We start from the raw sequence: 20,959 nt of genomic DNA on the forward strand, positions 1-20,959 counted from the left end.
GTTATTGGTTGTCTCTTCCAAACAGCTTTTTTTGGTAAAAGAGTGATTTTGTTTGTTGGACTACGTTAAGAGTTGATCACAAGGGAGGCCTTTAGGTAGTGCAATGGAAGTGATGAGAAAATTTTGGTATCCTGTTTAACTCTTACAACACACTGGAATTCACAATATTGCCAGCTCTAGTAATGTATATGAAAAAAGTTTCTCTGCCAATACTGCCATTTTCTTTTCACTGGAATAAAATTCACTGAAATCCAAGATATAAATACAGTCACGCACCAAATTACAGCCTACAGAGTGGAGGCCATTCATACTTGCAGCCAATGTTCCCTTTTCTGGTTTTGTTTACTGATGAGCATAATAGATCAGTTACTTTCTGTTTATGACAGATTTCTCCAATCCCATGAGCTTTCCTCTATGAAGAGCTGAGCACCAACAAATTAATAATGCTTTTTCTCCGTGACATTATGAACACCTCAAAGCACTGACACATGAACATGATGCGGTAACCCCATGGAGTTTTGGGAGCACAGCTGTGCATCACTTCCATTCAAACTGCTGCAGAGGAGCAGGAGTGAGCAGCATGGTAACAGCTAAGCAGCAGTTTAAAAGTATCGCTTTGCACACTAAAAATGGCCACCAAAGTCAAATTTTAGCTTGTGCCAATCTGTACGGGTGGTATGCATACCAGGAACCCACACTAGAGACACAGAGCCTCAACTGCAATGACCCAAGTGGCATTCGGCCAAATGGCCGGAGTGAAATGGAGCCGTTAGTCAGCACATAACTGTATTCAATATTATTGTTTGTATTATTTATATTTGTGCATTCAAATGGGTTTAGTTAGCAGTAAAATAAGCAAAGGTGCAAACAAGTACATTATCACAAAGTGTAGCTTGAAGTACACATACATCTAGCCATTTTCTTTCAGTGTAATGGCAATGTATTTCTGATAGTAAATCTCTGGTAAGATTCACTGGCCAGAGTTAAATTATTCAAAATACCAACAAGTAAGAAGTTTAACCCTATGCAACCTGGTACTTCACTGAAAAACCATAATAGACATAACTGTGCTGCTTATGCATGAACTGCAAGCAGCGCAGTACAAAATCAAGTCAAATTTCAAAAACATGTGTGATACTTACTAAAACCAGAATTAGCATTTGATCCATAACCGTAACTGCCATATCCTCCTGGAGTGACAGGTTAGCAAGAGGGGGGGAAAAAAAAAATAAATTTAAGGCTATGAACACACATGGTCTGAATACTTAAGATTTTGGAAATGCTCACAACAAATAAACATTAGTTTAAATCTGTCAATTCATATAAAGTTTTTTTTATTTTGAAAGCTATTTTCGTCATGGCTGTCCATCCAAACTGGAGTCACCCAGGTCACCACCTGTTTCTGTCAAGTAAGCACAACAATGAAAACTGGATGCGGAAGCTATTTGTCAAAGTTAGGAATAGTGTTACAAATGCCTTCACTGCAAACAAACAAAACCTTATACAAACAGATGACAATTTGTAAAGTACTTGTAATAAGTGCTGCTTATCACTTCTGTTAAAAAAAAAACAAAAAAAAACTGAATATTAGAAATTCATGGTTTTTAGTTATTTGTTGGATGACACTGTTAATATCACAGCTATAACTGATGTCCAAGTAGTTTAAACAACTACTATATTAGATTGAGAGAGAAGTGTTGGGTTTTTGTTTTTTAAAAAGTGAAATTCTCTACTCCTTCAAGGGCTTCAAATGTTATTCATGCTCTGTTAGAATTTCACTACTCAAAATACTGAAACACAAATTCTGTACATTTTGTCTCTTCAAGCAGCACCGATTATGAGCTATTTGGTATGTAGTCATTCCCCACCAATATTTGTAAGTGTTCAAGTATACTACTTTCATTCCAGCTCATTACAATTTTTTTCATATATCGTGACATTATAGAGTTTATAGCCTTACAAGTTTAAAATTGGCTTTACTTAGCTGATGCCTTTACTTGGGCAAGTATTTTTATGTTTATTGATTTGAAGAACCCAATTAGACATGGTAGTCAACACTGAATGCATTCAGAGGCATAAAAATTGTTTTAAGTGTAAACGTTCTGGCCTTTACATAGAGATCTCAACAAATGTAACTGCCAATTACTGTGCAATGTTCAGGTTTTTAGAAACTCGAGTAAAAATTGCTACTGGTTTATTAGTAGCACATTATATACATTAGTCACAGACGAGAATGGGTATCTGAAATATGTATCTCTAAATGAGAGAATGCTGCATTGCTAAGTCACAGTTCAATTAGACATTTTAATAGGAGATTGATGTTATGCCTTATATTTATCAGGCTAATGTCAGAAGACTGGTTAAAACAGGGTTATTTCATAATGATTACCAACAATGCTCAACATCCACTGCATTAATAATCTTGTTTGAATGTTACATATTCCAATATGAATCTGTCAAGCTTTCTTGCTTTTAAAAAAGCTGCATCTTTTACTCCCCATTACAACACTAACACTGTTGCATGAATACCTTGGTTGTAGCCTCCTGCATTATTGAATCCCCTGCCTCTGCCTCTTCCACGTCCACCTCTTCCTCGCCCTCTGGGGTTAACGGGAGCATCTCCTGCAGCACCAGCAGCCATCAGCCCAAAACCAGGATTGTGCTAAATTATATATTAAAACAAAGCTGCTTTAGGGCAAAACCAATATACAATACTAGAGCACATACACCATAGAAGCAGAATTAGGCAACAAGTGCTCTTAAGAATAATCTTCAACAGGGAATTTAATTATGCTGATGAAACCGAAGTGAAAAAAGGTCACAAGCAGAAAAATTGAATCCAGACTGTCCAAGGCAGAGTTAAAAAGGCATTGCCAACTCTGGCAGATTCCGAACCAAACCTTGTAGACAGCACCAGTCCAATCCACTGGAGGAAACACACACACCTTAATTTAATTACTACTCACTCACATGAAGTTCATTTCAAGTTTCACTACCATATTTGTAGAATGTCGGCCATGAACTTGGAGAACAAGTAAACTTCACACAGATAGTGTGAAGCCTGTAACTTGAATGTCATTATTTTTAAAAGTTATGTTTCAACCTTTATAAGGCTTGAAAATGTATCATGGGTAATATCTTCAAAACTTAAGAATAAATGCATATTGTTTAACAAGGAAGCCGTTTAGAAAATGTGAAAAATCCACAAAACTGCAAAGATGCAGTGTTCCCTTGAGAAAACAGACATGATTTAATAATGCATGCTTTAATTTCTTCCATGTTAAATTTCCTATTATAATAAAGGACATACATATGTGACAGTCCAACCTGATTAGCAACTTTAATCAATACCCTACATCGTTTGCCAAATAGGACTGCAGCTCTTTAACGGGATATGGCATGTTTCTTCATCATATTAGTATTAATGTGGTTGTGCCGACTGTGTGGTCACATGAAGTGTATTCCCTACATCACCAACAAGCATTGGACCTCATGTTAAAATGGTTGTCTGTTTCATTGTGTGTAATTAATATATATATGTACACACACAAATATATATATACACACACACAAGACAAAAGACTTTGGACTTGTCTCCACATTGGATGGGGTCCCAGTGATAAAAATCACCAAAACTGGATAATTCTTAATACCCTGGAAAATAGTAATATCCTGAATTGCTACACCTACACATTTCAAACAATTTCCTCTAATAGTAGGAAGAGTCACTTACCATCGGAGGTGGTTTTTTCTTTTTAACTGGGTCTACTGCAGGTGCATCAGGAAAGAGTTTTTCAAGAGCAGCTAGAGCAGCATAGGCTTTGGCCACCTTTTTATTAGAGCCAGCACCCTGGAATTTCATTCCATCCACTTCAACCTAGAAAGACAACCAACAAAACATCCAGCATTGGGAAACAATCACATACGACTCAATGGAAATTCTATTGTGCGAAGTGGCATCGTGCCCAAGGTTATACAAGACACTACATGAGGTTTTACGAAAAACATTACAAAAAAAGCCTTCAAATATGGAAGGAATAACGTGGTACTGCACCACTATCTATGACTGAAGGAGAGAAATTAAAAATCTTCCCATCTTGCCAGACAGCCAAAAATTCAACTTCACATACCTCCATGACAAAGCGCTTGTCGTGACTGCCTCCAGTCTCCGATATTAACTCGTATTTTAGACCTCTCCTTTTCTCATTTAGCTCCATTACTGGATTTTTACCATGCTTTGTCAAAATTGGGCCCTGTTGCCGAGCATTCTTGAAGGGGATAAGGGGGGGAAAAAATTAGTGTCTGCCATAAATAGGACCCAATGTAGTGTTCTACTGTTTAGTAAATCATATAGCCACAAACCTCAGAATTATTGCCAGAGTCTGAATTCTGAACATTCGAATTACTACTGGTCTCTGAAACAGGGGGTGCTACTACAGACGGTTTAATCTCCACTTCATTTACAACTTCCTCAGTTTTTACAGGTTCAGCAGTTTTTACTTCTACTCCTGTCGGCAGTCCCATGTCCTGCAGAACCTGGAAGATAAAACCACAAGACATTTTTAAAATCATGCTGTGTGGTGACACACAATTATAGCTAGAGTTCAGTGGACACACTGAAGCAATATTTTCAAGGATGGGGAATTACAATCATTTTCTTATATGACCTGCAGAAACACTAGCATAAGGTACCTTTATAAAGTGTCATGGGAACCTTCTTTTTAAAGCTGATAAATTCAAAGGAATTAGGTTCTGTGGCCTTTTAGCATCATTTTTAGTTTTCATTTAGCAACTGAAGTGGAATTACTTGGTTTTTTTTTTTTTTTTGCTTGATAACATTTGCTGTATCTGGGCAAGCTGGTATCAGCTTTTAACATTCTCTTACTTAAAACTATTTCAGAATCAGAAACTCTCGGGCTGTTTCACAACATCATCCTCTCTGAAATCTAACCGAAATGTAACTCTAAAGCACGGTTCCCTAAAAAATGTGCCGAGGGTTACCACCGTTTGGGCACAAGTTACTGCTTTATTTAATGGCACAAGAGGTGTTCATTAATTTAACTACCAGAGTATGCAAGAAAGTAGCAGGCATGTTGATACAAGTCTGGGCACATTGTGACAGGTCTCAAGGTTACTTCATGCACAGCTGTAGGTCAATGCGAGTCTAACATTCCAAGAGACAGGATGTCATGGGAATCGTGTAAATCAAGTCAAATGCTACATTTGGAGTACAAAATTTCTCACAAAAGAAGGAAAAGAGCCGAAGGAGACCCACGAGTGCCCGACTGCAGTCTGTTTAAGTGGGGGTGGGGAGATCAACTGAAGATGAACCTCACACTGGACAGCCTGAAATGTGCAGGTTACTCAAGGATTTAATTGTCAGACAAACGAATTAAGATTTCCCAAATAGCAGGAGAAATGGGCATCTCAGCAGGTATGGTTTGGAAAGTACCATACTTTTCGCTCCATAAAACGCACTTTTCCCCCCCAAAAGAAGGGTGGAAATATGCGTCTTATGGAGCGAATATTGCGTTACAGACCGTGATGTGTATTACCTGACAAAACTCAATATCCAGGGGTAGAGGGCGACAATCAGCTGTTAATGGTGACAAAACTCACCGTTACGTTACAGGCATTCCCTCTCTGCTTGGAGGAATGTTAAGACTCATTGACTCGACATCTAATCCTTGCGTGTGCGCGAGTTAACAAATGTAAACAAAGGCAAGATGGCATCGACATCTCATGAGAGAGCGAAGAGAATGCAGAACACAAAATACTCCGCAGACGATGTTTTGCGCATTATTGCCGAGTCGGACTGATTTTTCAGAATCTGATTTTGTTGGAAGAGTGATCAGCTGATCGGACACCAGCAGATGCCGCCCCAGTTGAGCGCATTAGCGCAGCCAATGCACCTACAGCAAGGTTCGTGTGGGAGGAATACTCAGACATTGATCTGTGGGAGGCAAACTGGCCACCGGACTTCACAAGACAGCATGGCTTGCTGTTGGACTCGACAGATTACCGGTCGCTGGACTACTGCAGGCTGTTCTTTCTGCTACTGTCAGGAGAGACAAACAGGTATGCAGAGCAATTTTTTAAATTGTGGGCTGCGCTTGCAGCACATTCTCATTTTTCAAAGTGGAAACCCACAACAAAAGAAGAGATGAAGGGCTTTGTGGCATTATAAATAGAGATGAGACTAGACTGGCGATATAACTTCAGGAAGCATTGGTCCAAACGTGCTTTGTCCCCTGGTGGCTTTGGACAGGTTATGCCACACGATAGGTACGTGCGACAGCAAAGTGATTGTGAGCAAATGAGCTTCATAAATTCTGACACTAGCGATGGAGTTCTTGGAGTTTCCAGAAAACTAGGAGTGTTTGAACCTTAAAGTCTCTCCTCATTTGTTAATGACGGTGATGATGGTTCTCAATACCACTGTTGACTTTACAGGCTTGAAATATTATATTTAATAAAATATAGCAGAATATTAGTACACCATTTGGTTCAGAATTTTTTTTTCTTGTTTTCCTTCTCTAAACCTAGGTGTGTCTAACAGTCAGGTGCATCTTAACCCTTTAACCGCCAACTCCCTAAATATTCCCCACGCCAGGCGAAATCTGAACAATTTTCGTTTTTTTACTTTTTTACATTTTTTTTTTACGTTTTTTACATTTATTCAAGCAGTATTGACCACTAAATGTTGTGCAAGTTGCCAGTGTATACACGAAATCTATAAATGTAACCTGAATTCTCAGCTAAGCAAAACATCTTGATACCAAACCGTGCCCTTTTCAATGGTAGATACTGTCGAAACTGTAAGCGGCCCTTCCACGACAATAAACTTTCATCAACTGCAACTGACGGTCCTGGCATGTAGGGCAACTGAAATGCTTCAAATAAATGATCAATCAAAGGACGTAGCTTGAACAAGTGGTCGCGGTTTGGATCTTTCTTATCTGGCTCGTTTCTGTTGTCATTCAAATGAAAGAATTTCAGCAGCAAAGAGAATCGGTTACGTGTCATGACAGCTGCAAAAATAGGTGTTGCATACATAGGATCTGTAGACCAGTACATCTCAATATCTGGTTTTCTGATTATTCCCATCAACATCAAAATCCCAATGAATTTTTTCATTTCGTTTTCATCAGTGTCAAACCAAGCACGAACACGGGAATGTGGAGGTAAATTGGGATTTTTCTCAATAAACTGTGCTGCATACAGATTTGTCTGATGAACAAAATGTCTGATCAAATCAGGTGACACAAACAGCTCATAAAACTGCTCAGCAGTGTAATTGTTTACATCAACAATAAAGCCACACGTTCCCTCAAACGAATGCAGAAAAGGTAGTTCACCACGGGCAGCAGCCCAGCTGAGATGCTGGGGATACACCCACTCAGCGCCGTCATCCGATGCGTCTTCATTCACAGTATCATGCAGCGCACGTTGCTGCTCATCACTGTCGCTAAAATCTTCTTCAGAACTGCTACAATCATGATCAGAACTGTCCAAAATCGCCTGCAAAGCCTCACTTGAAGTCAGTTTACGTTTCGCCATATTCACAGCTGTTACATGCGAATCACGTCACATGACCGGCCAAAACAACCACAGACTTGTCGAAATACAACGTAGTAATAATACCCACGCCAAACCGTCAGTTATACTACTTGCCAGGCATTCATATAACCACAGGCAAATGTGCCGGATAATTCCGGCAGTATGGCGTTAGCAATAAAACAACGGTGCCGGATATATCCGGCAGAGGGCGGTTAAGGAGCCAAAAATACGATAATTCATGAAAAGATGGGCACGTCAAAAGGTCAGTGCAAGATGGGTTCCAAGAATGTTGATGCCAAAGGCCATGAGGCTCCAGTGCTGTCAGGAGAACTTGGGAGATGCTCTGTGAAGACCATGTGATTTTTTTCAATCACCTGGGGCCTCATGTATAAACGGTGCGTACGAACCTTTCCACGCTCAAATCGCGATGTATAAAACCTAAACTTGGCGTAAAGCCACGCACATTTCCACGGTAACTCATTCCTTGGCGTACGCAATTTATCCGCCCGGTTTTGCAGACTGGCGGCACCCAGCGTCAAAGCAGTGCTACTGTTCATGTGTGATCACCCTTTCTTTCTTAGACCCGTATTCCTGGCGCGGCTTTATAAATACACTGAAATTAACTGCATATTGTTTATTAGTGTAATGCATCTGATTGTAATTAACCTGTAGCAATATAATGGTCCAGGGAATAGCCATAGTATTCCAAATACCATAACTGCTTTAGCTTTGTTACGCTCACTGCATCTTCTTTCAGCTGATCCCGTTAAGGGTTGCCACAGCAGATCATCTTTTCCCACATTACTCTCACTGCACCACTCGGAGTATTTATATCACTGTATCTGAGTGGGAAATCACAGCAGCAGCTGATTGGAAAGAGAAATATCGGTACACAGCATGAAGCAGATGCTGCCTGAGCCACAGCAAACGCTTTAGTCCCTGTATGGACTTCGCGGTTTAGAAACAGTTTCATCCCAAGAACTCTAAACACACTAAATCAGTCCATCAAGTGCTCCTTGTAGAAATATTTGGACTTATAAGTACAATCACCTCACTGTAAACTTGCACTACAGTTATAATATTGCACAACCTGCGCCACTTTATAAAGCGCGTATTTACATGTGATGACGGTATTCATTTCTAAGACAAAATGCAGCAAAACATGTTGATTATATTATACAGATAAAACTAACTTCATTTAAATAATCTGTATTATTAATAATTAAACATGTGAGGACACGGTGCCGCAGCGCTAGCTAGTTCAGTAATTGTTCCTGCCTTGCGCTGTATTCTTGCTGGTGCTGACGCGACACTGGAAAGATAGACGGATAGAATAATTAAACACGTACTACTAAGATATTTCAATGTTCCTTAAAAGTTTTGAAGAATCGAAGTTCTAAGCTTACAGATGGCTTCACGTCTATTACATAGCTTATTGTGTGGCGATTGACTTTTTGGAGAAAGAAAAGTAAGGACAGGAATTGAAGGTTAGTACGTTTGAAAGAGACAGTACTGCTGTGATAAATTATTTAATTGAAGGTCGCGCATGGCGCAGCAAGCCTCTTGCGTGAGACATGAAAAAGCACTGCGCCACCATGTTCCCATGTTTAATAACATGCTTTCATTCCTATCATCATGAAAAAGATATCACGTATACATCTCAGTATTTTAATTATTCAGAGAGCTGTAATATCAAGAATGTAATGGATTATGTGTCCTGTCGGAGAAAGAGAAAGCCCGTTTAAAAAGCAGGTAGTGATTCATACACGTAGAAGATCAAATACAGAACAAAGCATTTAACATGCCACTTTAGTTACAATAGGATTTGAGAAACTAGTAAATTAAACGATTTTAAGATGAAGTTTATGATGTTCTACTTTAATGGCAAAATAAACTACGTGATTAAAGTGGAAATTTCAAGATTAAAGTTGACATTTCGTGCTTTTTTCCCCACTGTGTGCCTTTTTTTTGGTCTGTACCCTAATAAGCTTTCATATGACACTCAGACGGTGGGCTACGACTCGCTTTTTCACGGCGACTTTGATATGTGATTTCTTTTTTATTTCGGGCACTGTGCGACTTTGTGAAGTTGAGCCTTCGAGTTTCTCCGACACTCTGTCACTTGATCAGCTTCCTTTTGTTGATTATACCACTGTTTAAACCAACAAGTAGTACGTTTTTCCTTTGCCTCCACTTGGTATTCGCTGAAATTCTTATATTTTCTCCCGTGCTTTTCCCATTGTCTTTTCACAGAAGGCTATTTATATTGATTTGCATATTCAAAGAGGCGTAATTATGGGAGGAGTTGGGGCGGGACAGAAGGCGCGTGCACGTGCGTTACTTTTCACGCAAATCGGGATTTATGTAGTGGAAGAACGTGAAATTTTGCATGCGCACAGATTCCTGCATCTGGATTTTTCTGTGCGTACGCACAATCCCGCTTTTGTGCTTACGCCATGTTATAGTGTGAGTTCTACGCACGGCGTTATACATGAGGCCCCTGGTGACTGGAGATGAGCCTTGGGTCTATCACAGAGATCCTGAGTCCAAAATGGAGTCAAATGAAGTAGAAGCACCCCAAAAACATTCAAGACCGAAAAATCTGCAGGCAAAATCATTGCAACTGTCTTCTTGGATATTGAAGGACTTTTGCTTCTAGAGTTCATGTCACACAAGGCAGCCATAACTGAGGAGAGTTACGGCAACACAAATGATCACTTTGTAGGTGTCAATCAAGGAGAAAAGAAGACAAACTCACAGCAGGCGTACTGCTTCTTCACAACAATGAGCCAGTTCATGTGTCACGTCAATCACAGACCGACATCCGAGAATGGGGGTTCCAACAGCTGAATCATCCATCCTACAGACCTGACCAGAAATCTGTCTGGACAGTTTTTAAGTGATGGACTACAAGGCAGCCGTAACATCCTGATTTGAAGGTCAAACGAGATTTCCCCCCAATCTCACTGTCACGTCACAGGCATTCCCCCTCTGTGCTTGGAGGAATACTAGACTCGTTGACTCGGCAAATAAACATTGCGTGTGCGTGAGTTGCGAAATGTAAACAAAGGCAAGATGGCACCGACATGTGAAAAGGCAGCGAAGCAAGTGCAGAAAAGAAAACACTCGGCAGACGATGTTTTGCACATTATCGCGGAGTCGGACTCTTGATTTTTCAGAATCGGACTTTATTGGCAGTGATCAGAAGATCGAGCAAGAGAGTTAGAAGCAGGCATCAGCTGATCAGACACCAGCCGATGCCGCGCCAGCGGATCTGCTGCCAGTCGAGTGCCTTCGCGCAGCCGATGCATCTACGGCAAGGTTCGCATGAGATAAATACACAGACATTGATCCGTTGAGAGCCGATCTGGCTACCGGAGTTTACAAGACGGCATGGCTTGCTGTTGGACACGACAGATCACCAGCTGCTGTACTTCAGGCTGCTCTCTCCTGATGCTGCTTTTCAGCTACTGTCAGACGAGACAAACAGGTAGGCAGAGATTTTTTTTGAATCGCGGGCTGCGTTTGCATCACATTCTCGTTTTTCAAAGTGGAAACCCACAACGAAAGACGAGATGAAGCGCGCTGTGGCATTACAAATAGAGATGGGACAGAACTGGTGATATAACTTCAGGGAGCATTGGTCCAAACGTGTTTTGTCCCCTGGTGGCTTAGGTACGTGCTGCTGCAAAGTTTTATTCACTTCTGTAATAAACAGAAGCAAATCCCATGGGGTGAGCCAGGCTATAATGCCATACATAAAGTTCATAAAGTTTCAGAAGATGAAAAGAGGTGACAATACGGTTTTCATGCAGGCAGAAAACTTGGTGGCAGTGGCATGGCACGATGGCAAATGGGTGACTAGTCTCTCTACAGTACACACTAACAATATATGTTAGAAAGTGCAGGAACAGACAATTGAAAAATAGGCACCAAAGCAACACATATTGTAAGGAGTGCAATGTGGCAATGACTGAAATTGGCTGCTTTGAGCGAGATCAGACTTTGCTGTGTAAAATGTATGTGGTATGTATGTGAAATCATAGAGTATGCAGGCTCATACAACATGACAGACAGTAACATTTGTCAAAAGTAAATATTTTTTGTTGATTTGATATGTTAAACAATAAGCTTTGTGTTCTTTTTTAAAAAATGTTAGTTTTTGGAAAAATATTCAGCCCTGGGAGAAAAGAAACAAAAAAAAAAATTAGCCCTAAAAGAGTTAAAGCTGGCTTTATAAAAACAAAATATAAAATACAGAGACACAAGTATTGTGTGTCTTAGAATTACCTGCAACACTGAGGTTTTAAGACACCACCAGTACTTTCTAAAACTTTTGTTAAGAAATAAACATAACATACCTTAACAGCCACATGAAGTTTTGCAGTTTTCTTGGAGGGCCCTGAAGCTTCAAATGTTTTGTCATCAACCTCAACAGCCATAGTAAAAACAGGAACGTGAACTGGACCCGTCTGAGAAATAAGTTTGTACTGGAGACCGGGCTTCAGCTGATTTAACCTCATTAGTGCATTCATTGCTTGTGGGGGTTCAGCTTTCTCTTCAGGAGCTAATACAAAGTAATAAGAACTACATTAAGCTTTATTTATGGCTGATCCTTTTCTTAATTTTAGCTATAAATGAAATACATGACCTCAGTAAACCACCCAGAACATCATAAATTCACATTAGTCCGTGATCACCTTTTTTTTGCAATTTCTTTTTCTTTTTATTAGGACTCTTGTCATCACCACCTTCTTCTTCTTCTATAGGTCTTTTCACAGGGGGAGCGTAAGTTGTACTAGGAGGGATTTGAACTGAAATGAAAACACTTGTTAGATTCAGCCAGCTTAAAACATAACACAGAACTCAAAACTAAAACCCTACCTGTATAGTCAATTGGGGTGTCACTTTTTGGCTTTCTTGGCATTTTTGAAGGCAGAGGATCCATTCCCAACACTTTGTGAAGTTGTCCAAATGCAGCCAACCGCAATGCATGCTTAAGAAGTTTATAAGAGTGAGGGAGGAAAAAAAAACAAACAAAAAAAAAAAACACTATCAATAGCCAATCTCATTTGTCTAGCAGAAATTCAATTTTGACCTAGAGCCAATTTTAGCAAAAGACAATGCAAGAAATTAATTCGTATTAACATTTCTCCATCACCAAGACATTTAACAATAGCCAATCCTGAAGGCATGAATTTGAACTTCAAAGAGACATATGCACAAAAACTGATACGGTCATTATTTAAGTATCAGTTTCTAAATTAAACCCATTTTTTCACACTTTGTACAAATTCTCACACCAATTAAACCTACTGTTAAAGTAGTGTGGATTGGAGACTTAAAGGTGGCATACCTGAGCACTCTGTGTAATATCCTCTCGCTGCTGTCTGTCTAAGTGGTTAATGGCATCAGTGATTTCCTTTTCACATGGGTCAGAAATGCCAGGGCCATCTTTAAATTTGTTCAAAAAATAAATACATAAATAAATAAATTACAGGTACTGTAAACCCTTCAGCTAGTAAGGCTAGCATTCCACACTTCCAAGCTTTATATGACAAAACAGTCTTTATTTTACAGATGTTTCTTCTTGTGTTGGAGGAACCAGACCAATAAAAGGTTTCTCAGTTAAAAGTAGAGCTGTCTGAAATCAATTAATAGGCTTGTTCAGATCAGAACCATGTCTAATTTTGGTCACTGGGCTCAAATCTAGCTTCTGAAGGACATTTCAATCACTAGATCATTACCACAATCATGCAATATTGCATTTATTCTGCTTTTAACAGTGTCTCATTATTAGCATTAAAGTGCTTTTTTGTATAAATACATAAGGCACCAACGGCTCAGCATATTATAAAAGGGGACAGGTAGACCTGTCCGATAAAGACTCTCAATTAGGTTAAAATACAGTTAGAGTTCCTATTATAGGCTAAAATGCCAATCTTTGCCTTTTGAGGCTTCTAAGCAAATAGTGTAAAGGCTTATGTACCAAGGATTTAACTCTGTCGGTAGGTCTTAGCTATGGGATACACACAGCCCAAAGATCATTTCAATTCAGCCAATGGTGAATTCCCATAAGCGAAAGAACAATTATTAAAAGGAACACAGCAGTAGTGTTAATAATTTGAGCTCTCAAAAAGCAGGAGAAAATCATTTGTAATTCACAGCTGTCAATTTTCTCTTAACAGATCATGGATCAGTAGCAGTGCAGGATTCAGGAAGGCTTTTTATGTGGTAGCTGGTGCATTAAAATGGGCATTCACAGTACAAGAACAGACTCAAGAAAATATTCAATTCAAGAAAAGAACATCACTTTTACCTGGCATAAGTATTCCTGAGGCAATGCACTCAAGGACTCTACGCAGGGCTTCTCCGGCTCCCATTGGCCTGTTACCTGTTCCAATGGCCTTTTCACACAGTAACTCAAGCGGCTTGTTAATATGAGGAAGAGGGGGAAAGAAAAAAAAAAAAATCTCAATCTTCCAAATAACTTCACTTGAAGTAACTGAGAATCAACACTATTTAACTATGCACAAACACCAACCTCCAATGCAAAACATTAATACTCACCCATCCTCTTAATGGAGACCAGGTAGGAACTCTTGAACACAAGTCTCTAAGGATACGGATAACAATGACACAGGACTTCAAACCATTTGCCCTTGCCTAGAACGAGGACGAGGAGGGGATAGTACACATTAGAAAAATATAATCATGAAAACAACCTGTACAAGGTACACTGGTATACTTGTTAAAATATTTTCCAAAGAACATTACATATCACATAGAATACACCTTTAGACCCCAGGGAAAACTGCAATTTGCAGCACATCTAAAATCTGCACGTGTGACTTGTATGCTAAAACATTGTGTCCGAAATCTAACAAAGCTTACATAAACCAAAAATGGTCACTCGATTTGTTATTGTCCTAGGATTACGGATTGAATTAGCAGTTGGAAATATTACAAGTTGTGTGTGGAGAAAAGGTCCTTATGGTAAGATACCAAACTACTAAACAGAACAAGAGAGGAAATTAAGCCTTAAATAAACTGTGACCCAAGTACTACAGAATGGAATAAAACATGCCAGTTGATTACAAAATAGATTCCATTGCACTCTTTTTAAAAAAAAAGAAGTACAACACAGTGAGGATGGAATCTAAAAGGTATAAAATTGGGAAAACAAGTTAAATACTACTAGTTTGTTACTTAACACAGCACATCTTCTCTGAAATATTAAGCAAATACTCCATTGGCTGGTAAGATTTAAAAACACCAGTACTGCACTGGCGTCAAAAGAATGTCGATTTCAGTTTACCAATATTAATTGGTAGGTAATTAATCACAATACAGAATTTGACAAACTGTCAAACTGAATGCAAAACAAGAACATCACCTTAATGCACGCTTTTCACCTGATCAAAAATGCTACACACTGTTTTGATAAACACCAGGCCACATAACCAACACAATATGGGCTATAAAAATAACAACGGCCTATTCAGGTCACTCTTGATAAATACACAGATCAATTACCATCCAACCAGGAGAAACAAAAAAATAAAACACTTCCACAAATTTCCCTGGGGTCTAATTTACTTAAATGGGGGGTTAAAACAGAAAATCAGCAAGATCTAAAAGCAGTAAAGATGATCTTCAAATGAACTGAGCACTGAACTATGCATGTTTATGATTCATGAACTACTGTGCCATCTAGAACAACAGGACAGAGTATGTTCTCCAAATAGCCAAAATCATAAGTATGAACAAGTACACCAGCTTACGATATAATGGGGTAAGGGGAGAATCACCACACACACACTCACTCTCATACACTCACACTTTCCTTTTAAGGACTCGGTTAAATAGTCCTTTGTGATTACATAAACTAAATTCATAACAAACATCCATAATAAAAAAAAAAAAACACAAGCAAAACTAAAAAGCTTCAAGTAATGCTGCACCCAGTTGTGAAAAAAAAAAAAAAAAAGTTAACATTTTAAAAAGACAAGTAAAAATACTGCATAAATCCATGAATTTACAAGATGAAGAACATTACCAAAACTTTATACCAATCCAGAAATAAAATACCTATCTCGAGTAAAATTACACATTTATTATTTTCTCAATTTAAGGTTTAGGTGCATTATTGTAACAAAAAGTTAATAATTGTGTATAGTTACTCTATGTAAAAACCTATGGAATGCAGTACAAAGATAAATGAAAATCTATTTAATAATAAAAGACAAATAAGAACAAGATGCAAACCTGGAACCACTTGGCGTGGCGGAGGGACGCCAAGGCAGTAAGGCATTTCTGCCTGTCCAGAACATCCGGAGGATCGTTGACAGATAGCGTTTCTATTGGCAGGTGGAATAAGAAGACAAGGTACAGTTTGACCAAGGGGGTTCTGTCAGGCAGAGAGGGGGAAGAGGCAGCCTCCCAACACAGGCTAAAAAGGGGGGGTGCTCCCAAGCAATAAGAGCCTGGCATATAATCTCTCCAGAAGCCCTAAACATGAGCTAAATCTTACACTTTCCATTTAACTGCACAAACTATCCTTACTATGTAGAGGTGAAACTACAAGATAAAATGGACTTAACATCTGGTACAACTAAAAGACCATTTATGTTGCTCTCTACTGCTACTATAAAAAATCTAAGATGTTAAAAATACACTGAATAATCTTTGCTATGCATAACCTTATGCTTTATTAAGAGGGATTCACCCCCCCCTCTCGCCCCAGATGGGAATCCTGCATTGCCCCTCCCGGAGACAGAGAGCGTCCAGTTGGTCAAAGGTCCAGCGTCCCTAAAATTGACAAACTAGAAGGCTTGATAGAAAAGATCAGATCTGAACCACAGGCATTAATCAAATAGTTGCACAAGTATTAAAAATATTGGTCTACACTGCAGCAAAACTGATGGCTTTAGATTAAGCAAGTAGATTCTTAACATTGGTTTTTAGATAAGGTTAGATCCATGAACGGGATACCTTACATTCTCAAGTGTGCAATACTATATTATAAAAGATGTGTGCAATTCAGATTCTGGAGTAAGGAGTAGTTAAAAAAAAATGATGAAATACTGAATTCTACGCTGTCTAAATGTTTGTTGCGTCTACAGTAAATACAAAATTTGACAATGACTGGCAGAATGTGCAATTCCACCAAGCAGAGTCAAGATTTAGGCCAACGTTATCTAAAAACGATGCATCCCATTCTAAAGATTAAGCATCACAACAGCTTTGGCATTTGCCAGTCTTAAATTGGAATGGAACATTTGCAACTCATTTTTGCTGCAATATAAACCAGAATACAATTTAAGCATAAACACACATGCAATCAGCTGTAAATATTTTTTTCTTTTAAACTTTAAGCCTTCAATAGTAATTAACTAATTAGAGATGTACAACTTCATAGTTTATATATTTAATCTTACTGTATATTGGGCCATCAAAAATGCTACAATTAAAAGTTACAGGCTAAAAATAGCAAGATTCACTACATTACATGTACAGTACTCAGCTATATTGAAGGCCCAATAAACAATGGAACATGGTCTCTTTGGCTCAAGCTCGTCAATTCTCAAGACAGGATTACCTCCAGCAGCCTGCTTCTCTGCTTCTTCTCGAACTACTGGAGAAGTCAAATGTATTGTGAGAGACAGCACAGGCTCTTTCGTACTTTTGATGACTATTGCCGCTTCTCGTATGCTCTGGATGACCTCATAACTTTCTTCTGTCACAGTCTAAAATGAAAAGCCGAATTAGATTAAAAGCACTTTCTTCAAAAAATAAACACATATTGTGATACAGAGTGCAATTTATCCACTAACAATGAAGATTACCAAGTCTTAACAACTGTGTAGGTGAACAGGCCATGACAAAAATTAAACAATCCAGTACTGTTTTGTACTTGTTAATGTGCTTAATAGCCTAAGTACAAAGATGCTGAAGAATGTCTCACCTTCAACTGAACAGTCAGATTATCTGCTACTTTCTTAAGGAGTGAGATGGTAGGTTTCTCTTTACAGAGGAGAACTAATTCCAGATCAAGATCCCCTTTCAAGAGCAGGCCCTTGGCCACAAGGCCTACCCTCATAACCCCTCGCAATGTCCTTGTTGCCTGGTCAGGTTTTAGCTCACTGATTAAAAAAAAAAAACAAAAAAAAAAAACATTTAGCTGTGTATATACTTATTAAATGCTGCCTTTTTTATTTTGCAGTGTTACAGAAATACCACAAGTCCAATGTAATCCCCCATACTAAAACTTAAGGTAATAAATGTTTTGTAAATATAACGTTAAAAGTACACAGAAAAAAAAAAGGTAGCATGCATCACATAAATCGAAAAATCAGTGCTATCACTAAAACCTTTAAAACTATTTCAACAGCCAAAAGTCAACAGTTAAACACAGGACCAAAAGGCTGCCTACACAAATCATGAAGTTATTTCATACCTTTCCTTTTCCTCCGGGGCAGATTCTTCACTCACAGTTGACGGCTGTTTGTTATTGGTTTTCTCTTGCTCATCTAGCCAGTCGGACACCGCTTTGAGAGCTCTCTCAGTATGAGACACCATGTTCTGGACACATTCAAGTTCTTCCTGTGTTGGATATACTGCAGAGTGTTTTGCCATAACATGGCGGTCATCATTCACAAAGATTCTGATTGGGCGCTGAGAAAAAAATATCATGGTAGACTTAGTAATTTTAGCAAATTTGTCAAACCTTTTCTTTTGAGCATTTATAAAAATGCCCTGAAAGTATACAATCCATCGTGGAGAATGCCCATTATAGCAGACTGTGGAACATTGTTAAGTTCTGATGGGGAAAATTAAGACTGTTTCAAGTCAATATAAAATATATACCAAAATGTAGGTTTCTAAGCCATCAACTCGTTTAAAGATAGGAGAAAGACAAAAGACCTCTCTTAAGCAGGGTGTATGGCGTAGTGATTAAGGCTTAGCAATTCAAACCCTGAGGATGCGGGTCCAAATTCCACTAAGGACACTGTGATCATGTATAAGTCACTCCACCTGCCTGTGCTACAACTAGAAAAAAGAAATGTAACCAATTGTATCTCAATGTTGCAAGTTGCCTTGAATAAAGGCATTGGCCAAATAAGTATTTGATGGGTGCACAAAAAAAAAAATGGGGGACAGCTCAAAAAAAACTTTTAAACCTTTAAATTTACTTCCACCGCAACAAATACTCTGTCTGTCCACTTGCATATGTAAGCAAAAGCCACTCTTCATGCCACAGGAAGTCCAATCCTGAACAGGACTTTGTTAAACTGCTCATTTTAACCCAACAGCGTTCTGGTTAATGAACCTCCCATTACACAGCAGTGGATTAACAAAAGCACTGATGTGACACGTCTTGTCTAATTACAAACTACATTTGAGGGGACATCCGATTCTGTATGTGTTCACAATGTGGAGAAATGACTGAAAACCCCGGGGTAGCAGTGGGGAATTGTTAAAGTATTTATATCATCAGAACTGAGCAGGACATAAAGTAAACCATTTACAGAACTGTAAAAGAAAATGAAAATATACAGAACAGGCTGGAAATATAGAAGTTCTGCCATGGTAATTCAAGTTCCATGTGTTTTAAGAAACACACCCTCCACTACAAAGCAAAAACAGTAAAATGGAAACATGGACATCATACAATCCTAAAGCAATTCACTCACCATGACAGATTCTAAAGTTTCGTCCTGGGGGTCCTGTCTGGCAGCGGCTTCAGCTGCTTGGTACTGGTAATATATTCTTAGGTCCTCCTTGTAACACAGACAGTCGTACCAGTAGCGCAGTTCTTCGTATCTTAAGAAAAAGAAAAAAAAAATAAAAATAACAGGAGCTATCTAAATACAGAAATAGAATGATAAACAACAAATGGGTCAATACAGACAGCAAACAAGTACTGACAGAAAGTCTAAACTTAACATTTAGCTATTTATGGCTTAGATTAGGTTAAAAAAGCTAGAGAAAAAACAGGTGAACAGCTCATCTTTGCCAACTTCCATTGAGTTCACTCTGGTCAGTTCTTCAAATATATTCATTATGCAAACATTTTTCAACAGGTTACCCAGCAACACTACCACAATGCAATGCACAGGAAGTCAAACTATAGTTTAACCATTTAGACCAGCGATTTACTCAAGCCTTGGGGACCTATTGTGCTTGCAGATTTTTATTCCAACCAGATTTACAACCAGTGATAATTGATAAAATTTGGCCGTAATTAGCTGGTCTTTTTCTCCTGTTCTGTTTCTGAATTCAGAACAGCACAGCAGTATTATTTTTACATTTACAAGATGCATACTTTTATCTTCTCCCATTATACCTTACGGTGTTAGGGTATTTATAAGACAATTTGTAATTATTTGCATGTCTACTGTGGCTTTAAATGCTTAACTCTCTTTTTTTGTTTTCCCATTATTTGACCCTTGTTTTGGTGTACTTTGCTCTATTGATTGTATCCCAATAATGACAATTAATTAACAAGCAGAGCAGACACCCGAGCAAGCAACGCTGAATGATGAAAGGCTGCAACCATCTCAGCGTCAAAGCCACTAATTAGTAAGTAATGCATTAAACAACAATGGAAAAGCAGAATGAAAATTAAGATGAAAATATTGTTAAAAAGCACAAAGACATTATCCCCATACAACTGCATAGTCCATTTTAATGAAAACTTATCAAACTTCATTTTGCAATTTCTACATTGACCCCACAACACAGAGACTGATCAATAATGGCTCATTAAATTAGGCCAGGAGTTCAATTAAAAACAAGATGTTGGTTGGAGCAAAAAACTGCAGCTAGTGGGTCCCCAGGACGGAAAATGGGAACTAAGGATTTAGACTACCAAGTGAATCTACATACATGAAAATGATCACTAATTATGCCCTAAGTGTTTCACTACTATGAACAATGAGCTTTATATTGTGTATCTTGAAGTAAGAAGGTGTGTGTGTGTAGGGTAGGGGGGTTCAACACTAGGGCTGTCAGGAAAAAAAAATGTCTATTCAAATACCACTCAAATGTATTAAAATATTTGGGGGGGTGTTTAAATATAAATGAACAACTGTTTGCCTTCCACTAATCTCTGCATCATACATGTTACTTGAAACGCTCTATGTAAGAGTGTGGTATTTCACTGATCAGTTTTGCACGTCATCACCAGGTGTATTCATAGCTTGGAATAGTTAGCTTGGATTACCATTAGTAAAATTGACATTATTGTGATAGATGTCACTACCCCACTGCTCTGATCTTGGATCTACAGTTCTAGCAGCAATAGATTTTTAAACAATTCTCCGGCACTGTGAAAATAAACCTTGAACCAGAAATCTTACACTTGTTGCTACTTCTTTATGCCAGAACACTTAAA

At 38.6% G+C, this 20,959-nt stretch overlaps 1 protein-coding gene across 3 annotated transcripts in view; it reads right to left on the minus strand.

Annotated features, from left to right (window-relative positions):
* The window catches only part of ilf3b (interleukin enhancer binding factor 3b), a 40,477-nt gene that overhangs the window by 11,376 nt on the left and 8,142 nt on the right, over positions 1-20,959 (minus strand). For all 3 annotated transcript variants that reach the window (XM_028823655.2, XM_028823656.2, XM_028823657.2), the window contains 16 exons: positions 19,257-19,386; positions 18,020-18,237; positions 17,528-17,705; positions 17,162-17,309; positions 15,829-15,920; positions 14,131-14,226; positions 13,880-13,991; positions 12,917-13,014; positions 12,445-12,556; positions 12,261-12,374; positions 11,922-12,127; positions 4,363-4,536; positions 4,131-4,268; positions 3,734-3,877; positions 2,530-2,662; positions 1,143-1,190 (listed from right to left, as the gene is read on the minus strand). In XM_028823655.2, the coding sequence (XP_028679488.2) occupies positions 1,143-1,190; positions 2,530-2,662; positions 3,734-3,877; positions 4,131-4,268; positions 4,363-4,536; positions 11,922-12,127; positions 12,261-12,374; positions 12,445-12,556; positions 12,917-13,014; positions 13,880-13,991; positions 14,131-14,226; positions 15,829-15,920; positions 17,162-17,309; positions 17,528-17,705; positions 18,020-18,237; positions 19,257-19,386 (2,141 nt within the window). The remainder of the gene's footprint in view (positions 1-1,142; positions 1,191-2,529; positions 2,663-3,733; positions 3,878-4,130; positions 4,269-4,362; positions 4,537-11,921; positions 12,128-12,260; positions 12,375-12,444; positions 12,557-12,916; positions 13,015-13,879; positions 13,992-14,130; positions 14,227-15,828; positions 15,921-17,161; positions 17,310-17,527; positions 17,706-18,019; positions 18,238-19,256; positions 19,387-20,959) is intronic.

The sequence above is a fragment of the Erpetoichthys calabaricus genome, chromosome 17 (assembly GCF_900747795.2).
Source record: "Erpetoichthys calabaricus chromosome 17, fErpCal1.3, whole genome shotgun sequence".
NCBI classification, from domain to species: domain Eukaryota; kingdom Metazoa; phylum Chordata; class Cladistia; order Polypteriformes; family Polypteridae; genus Erpetoichthys; species Erpetoichthys calabaricus.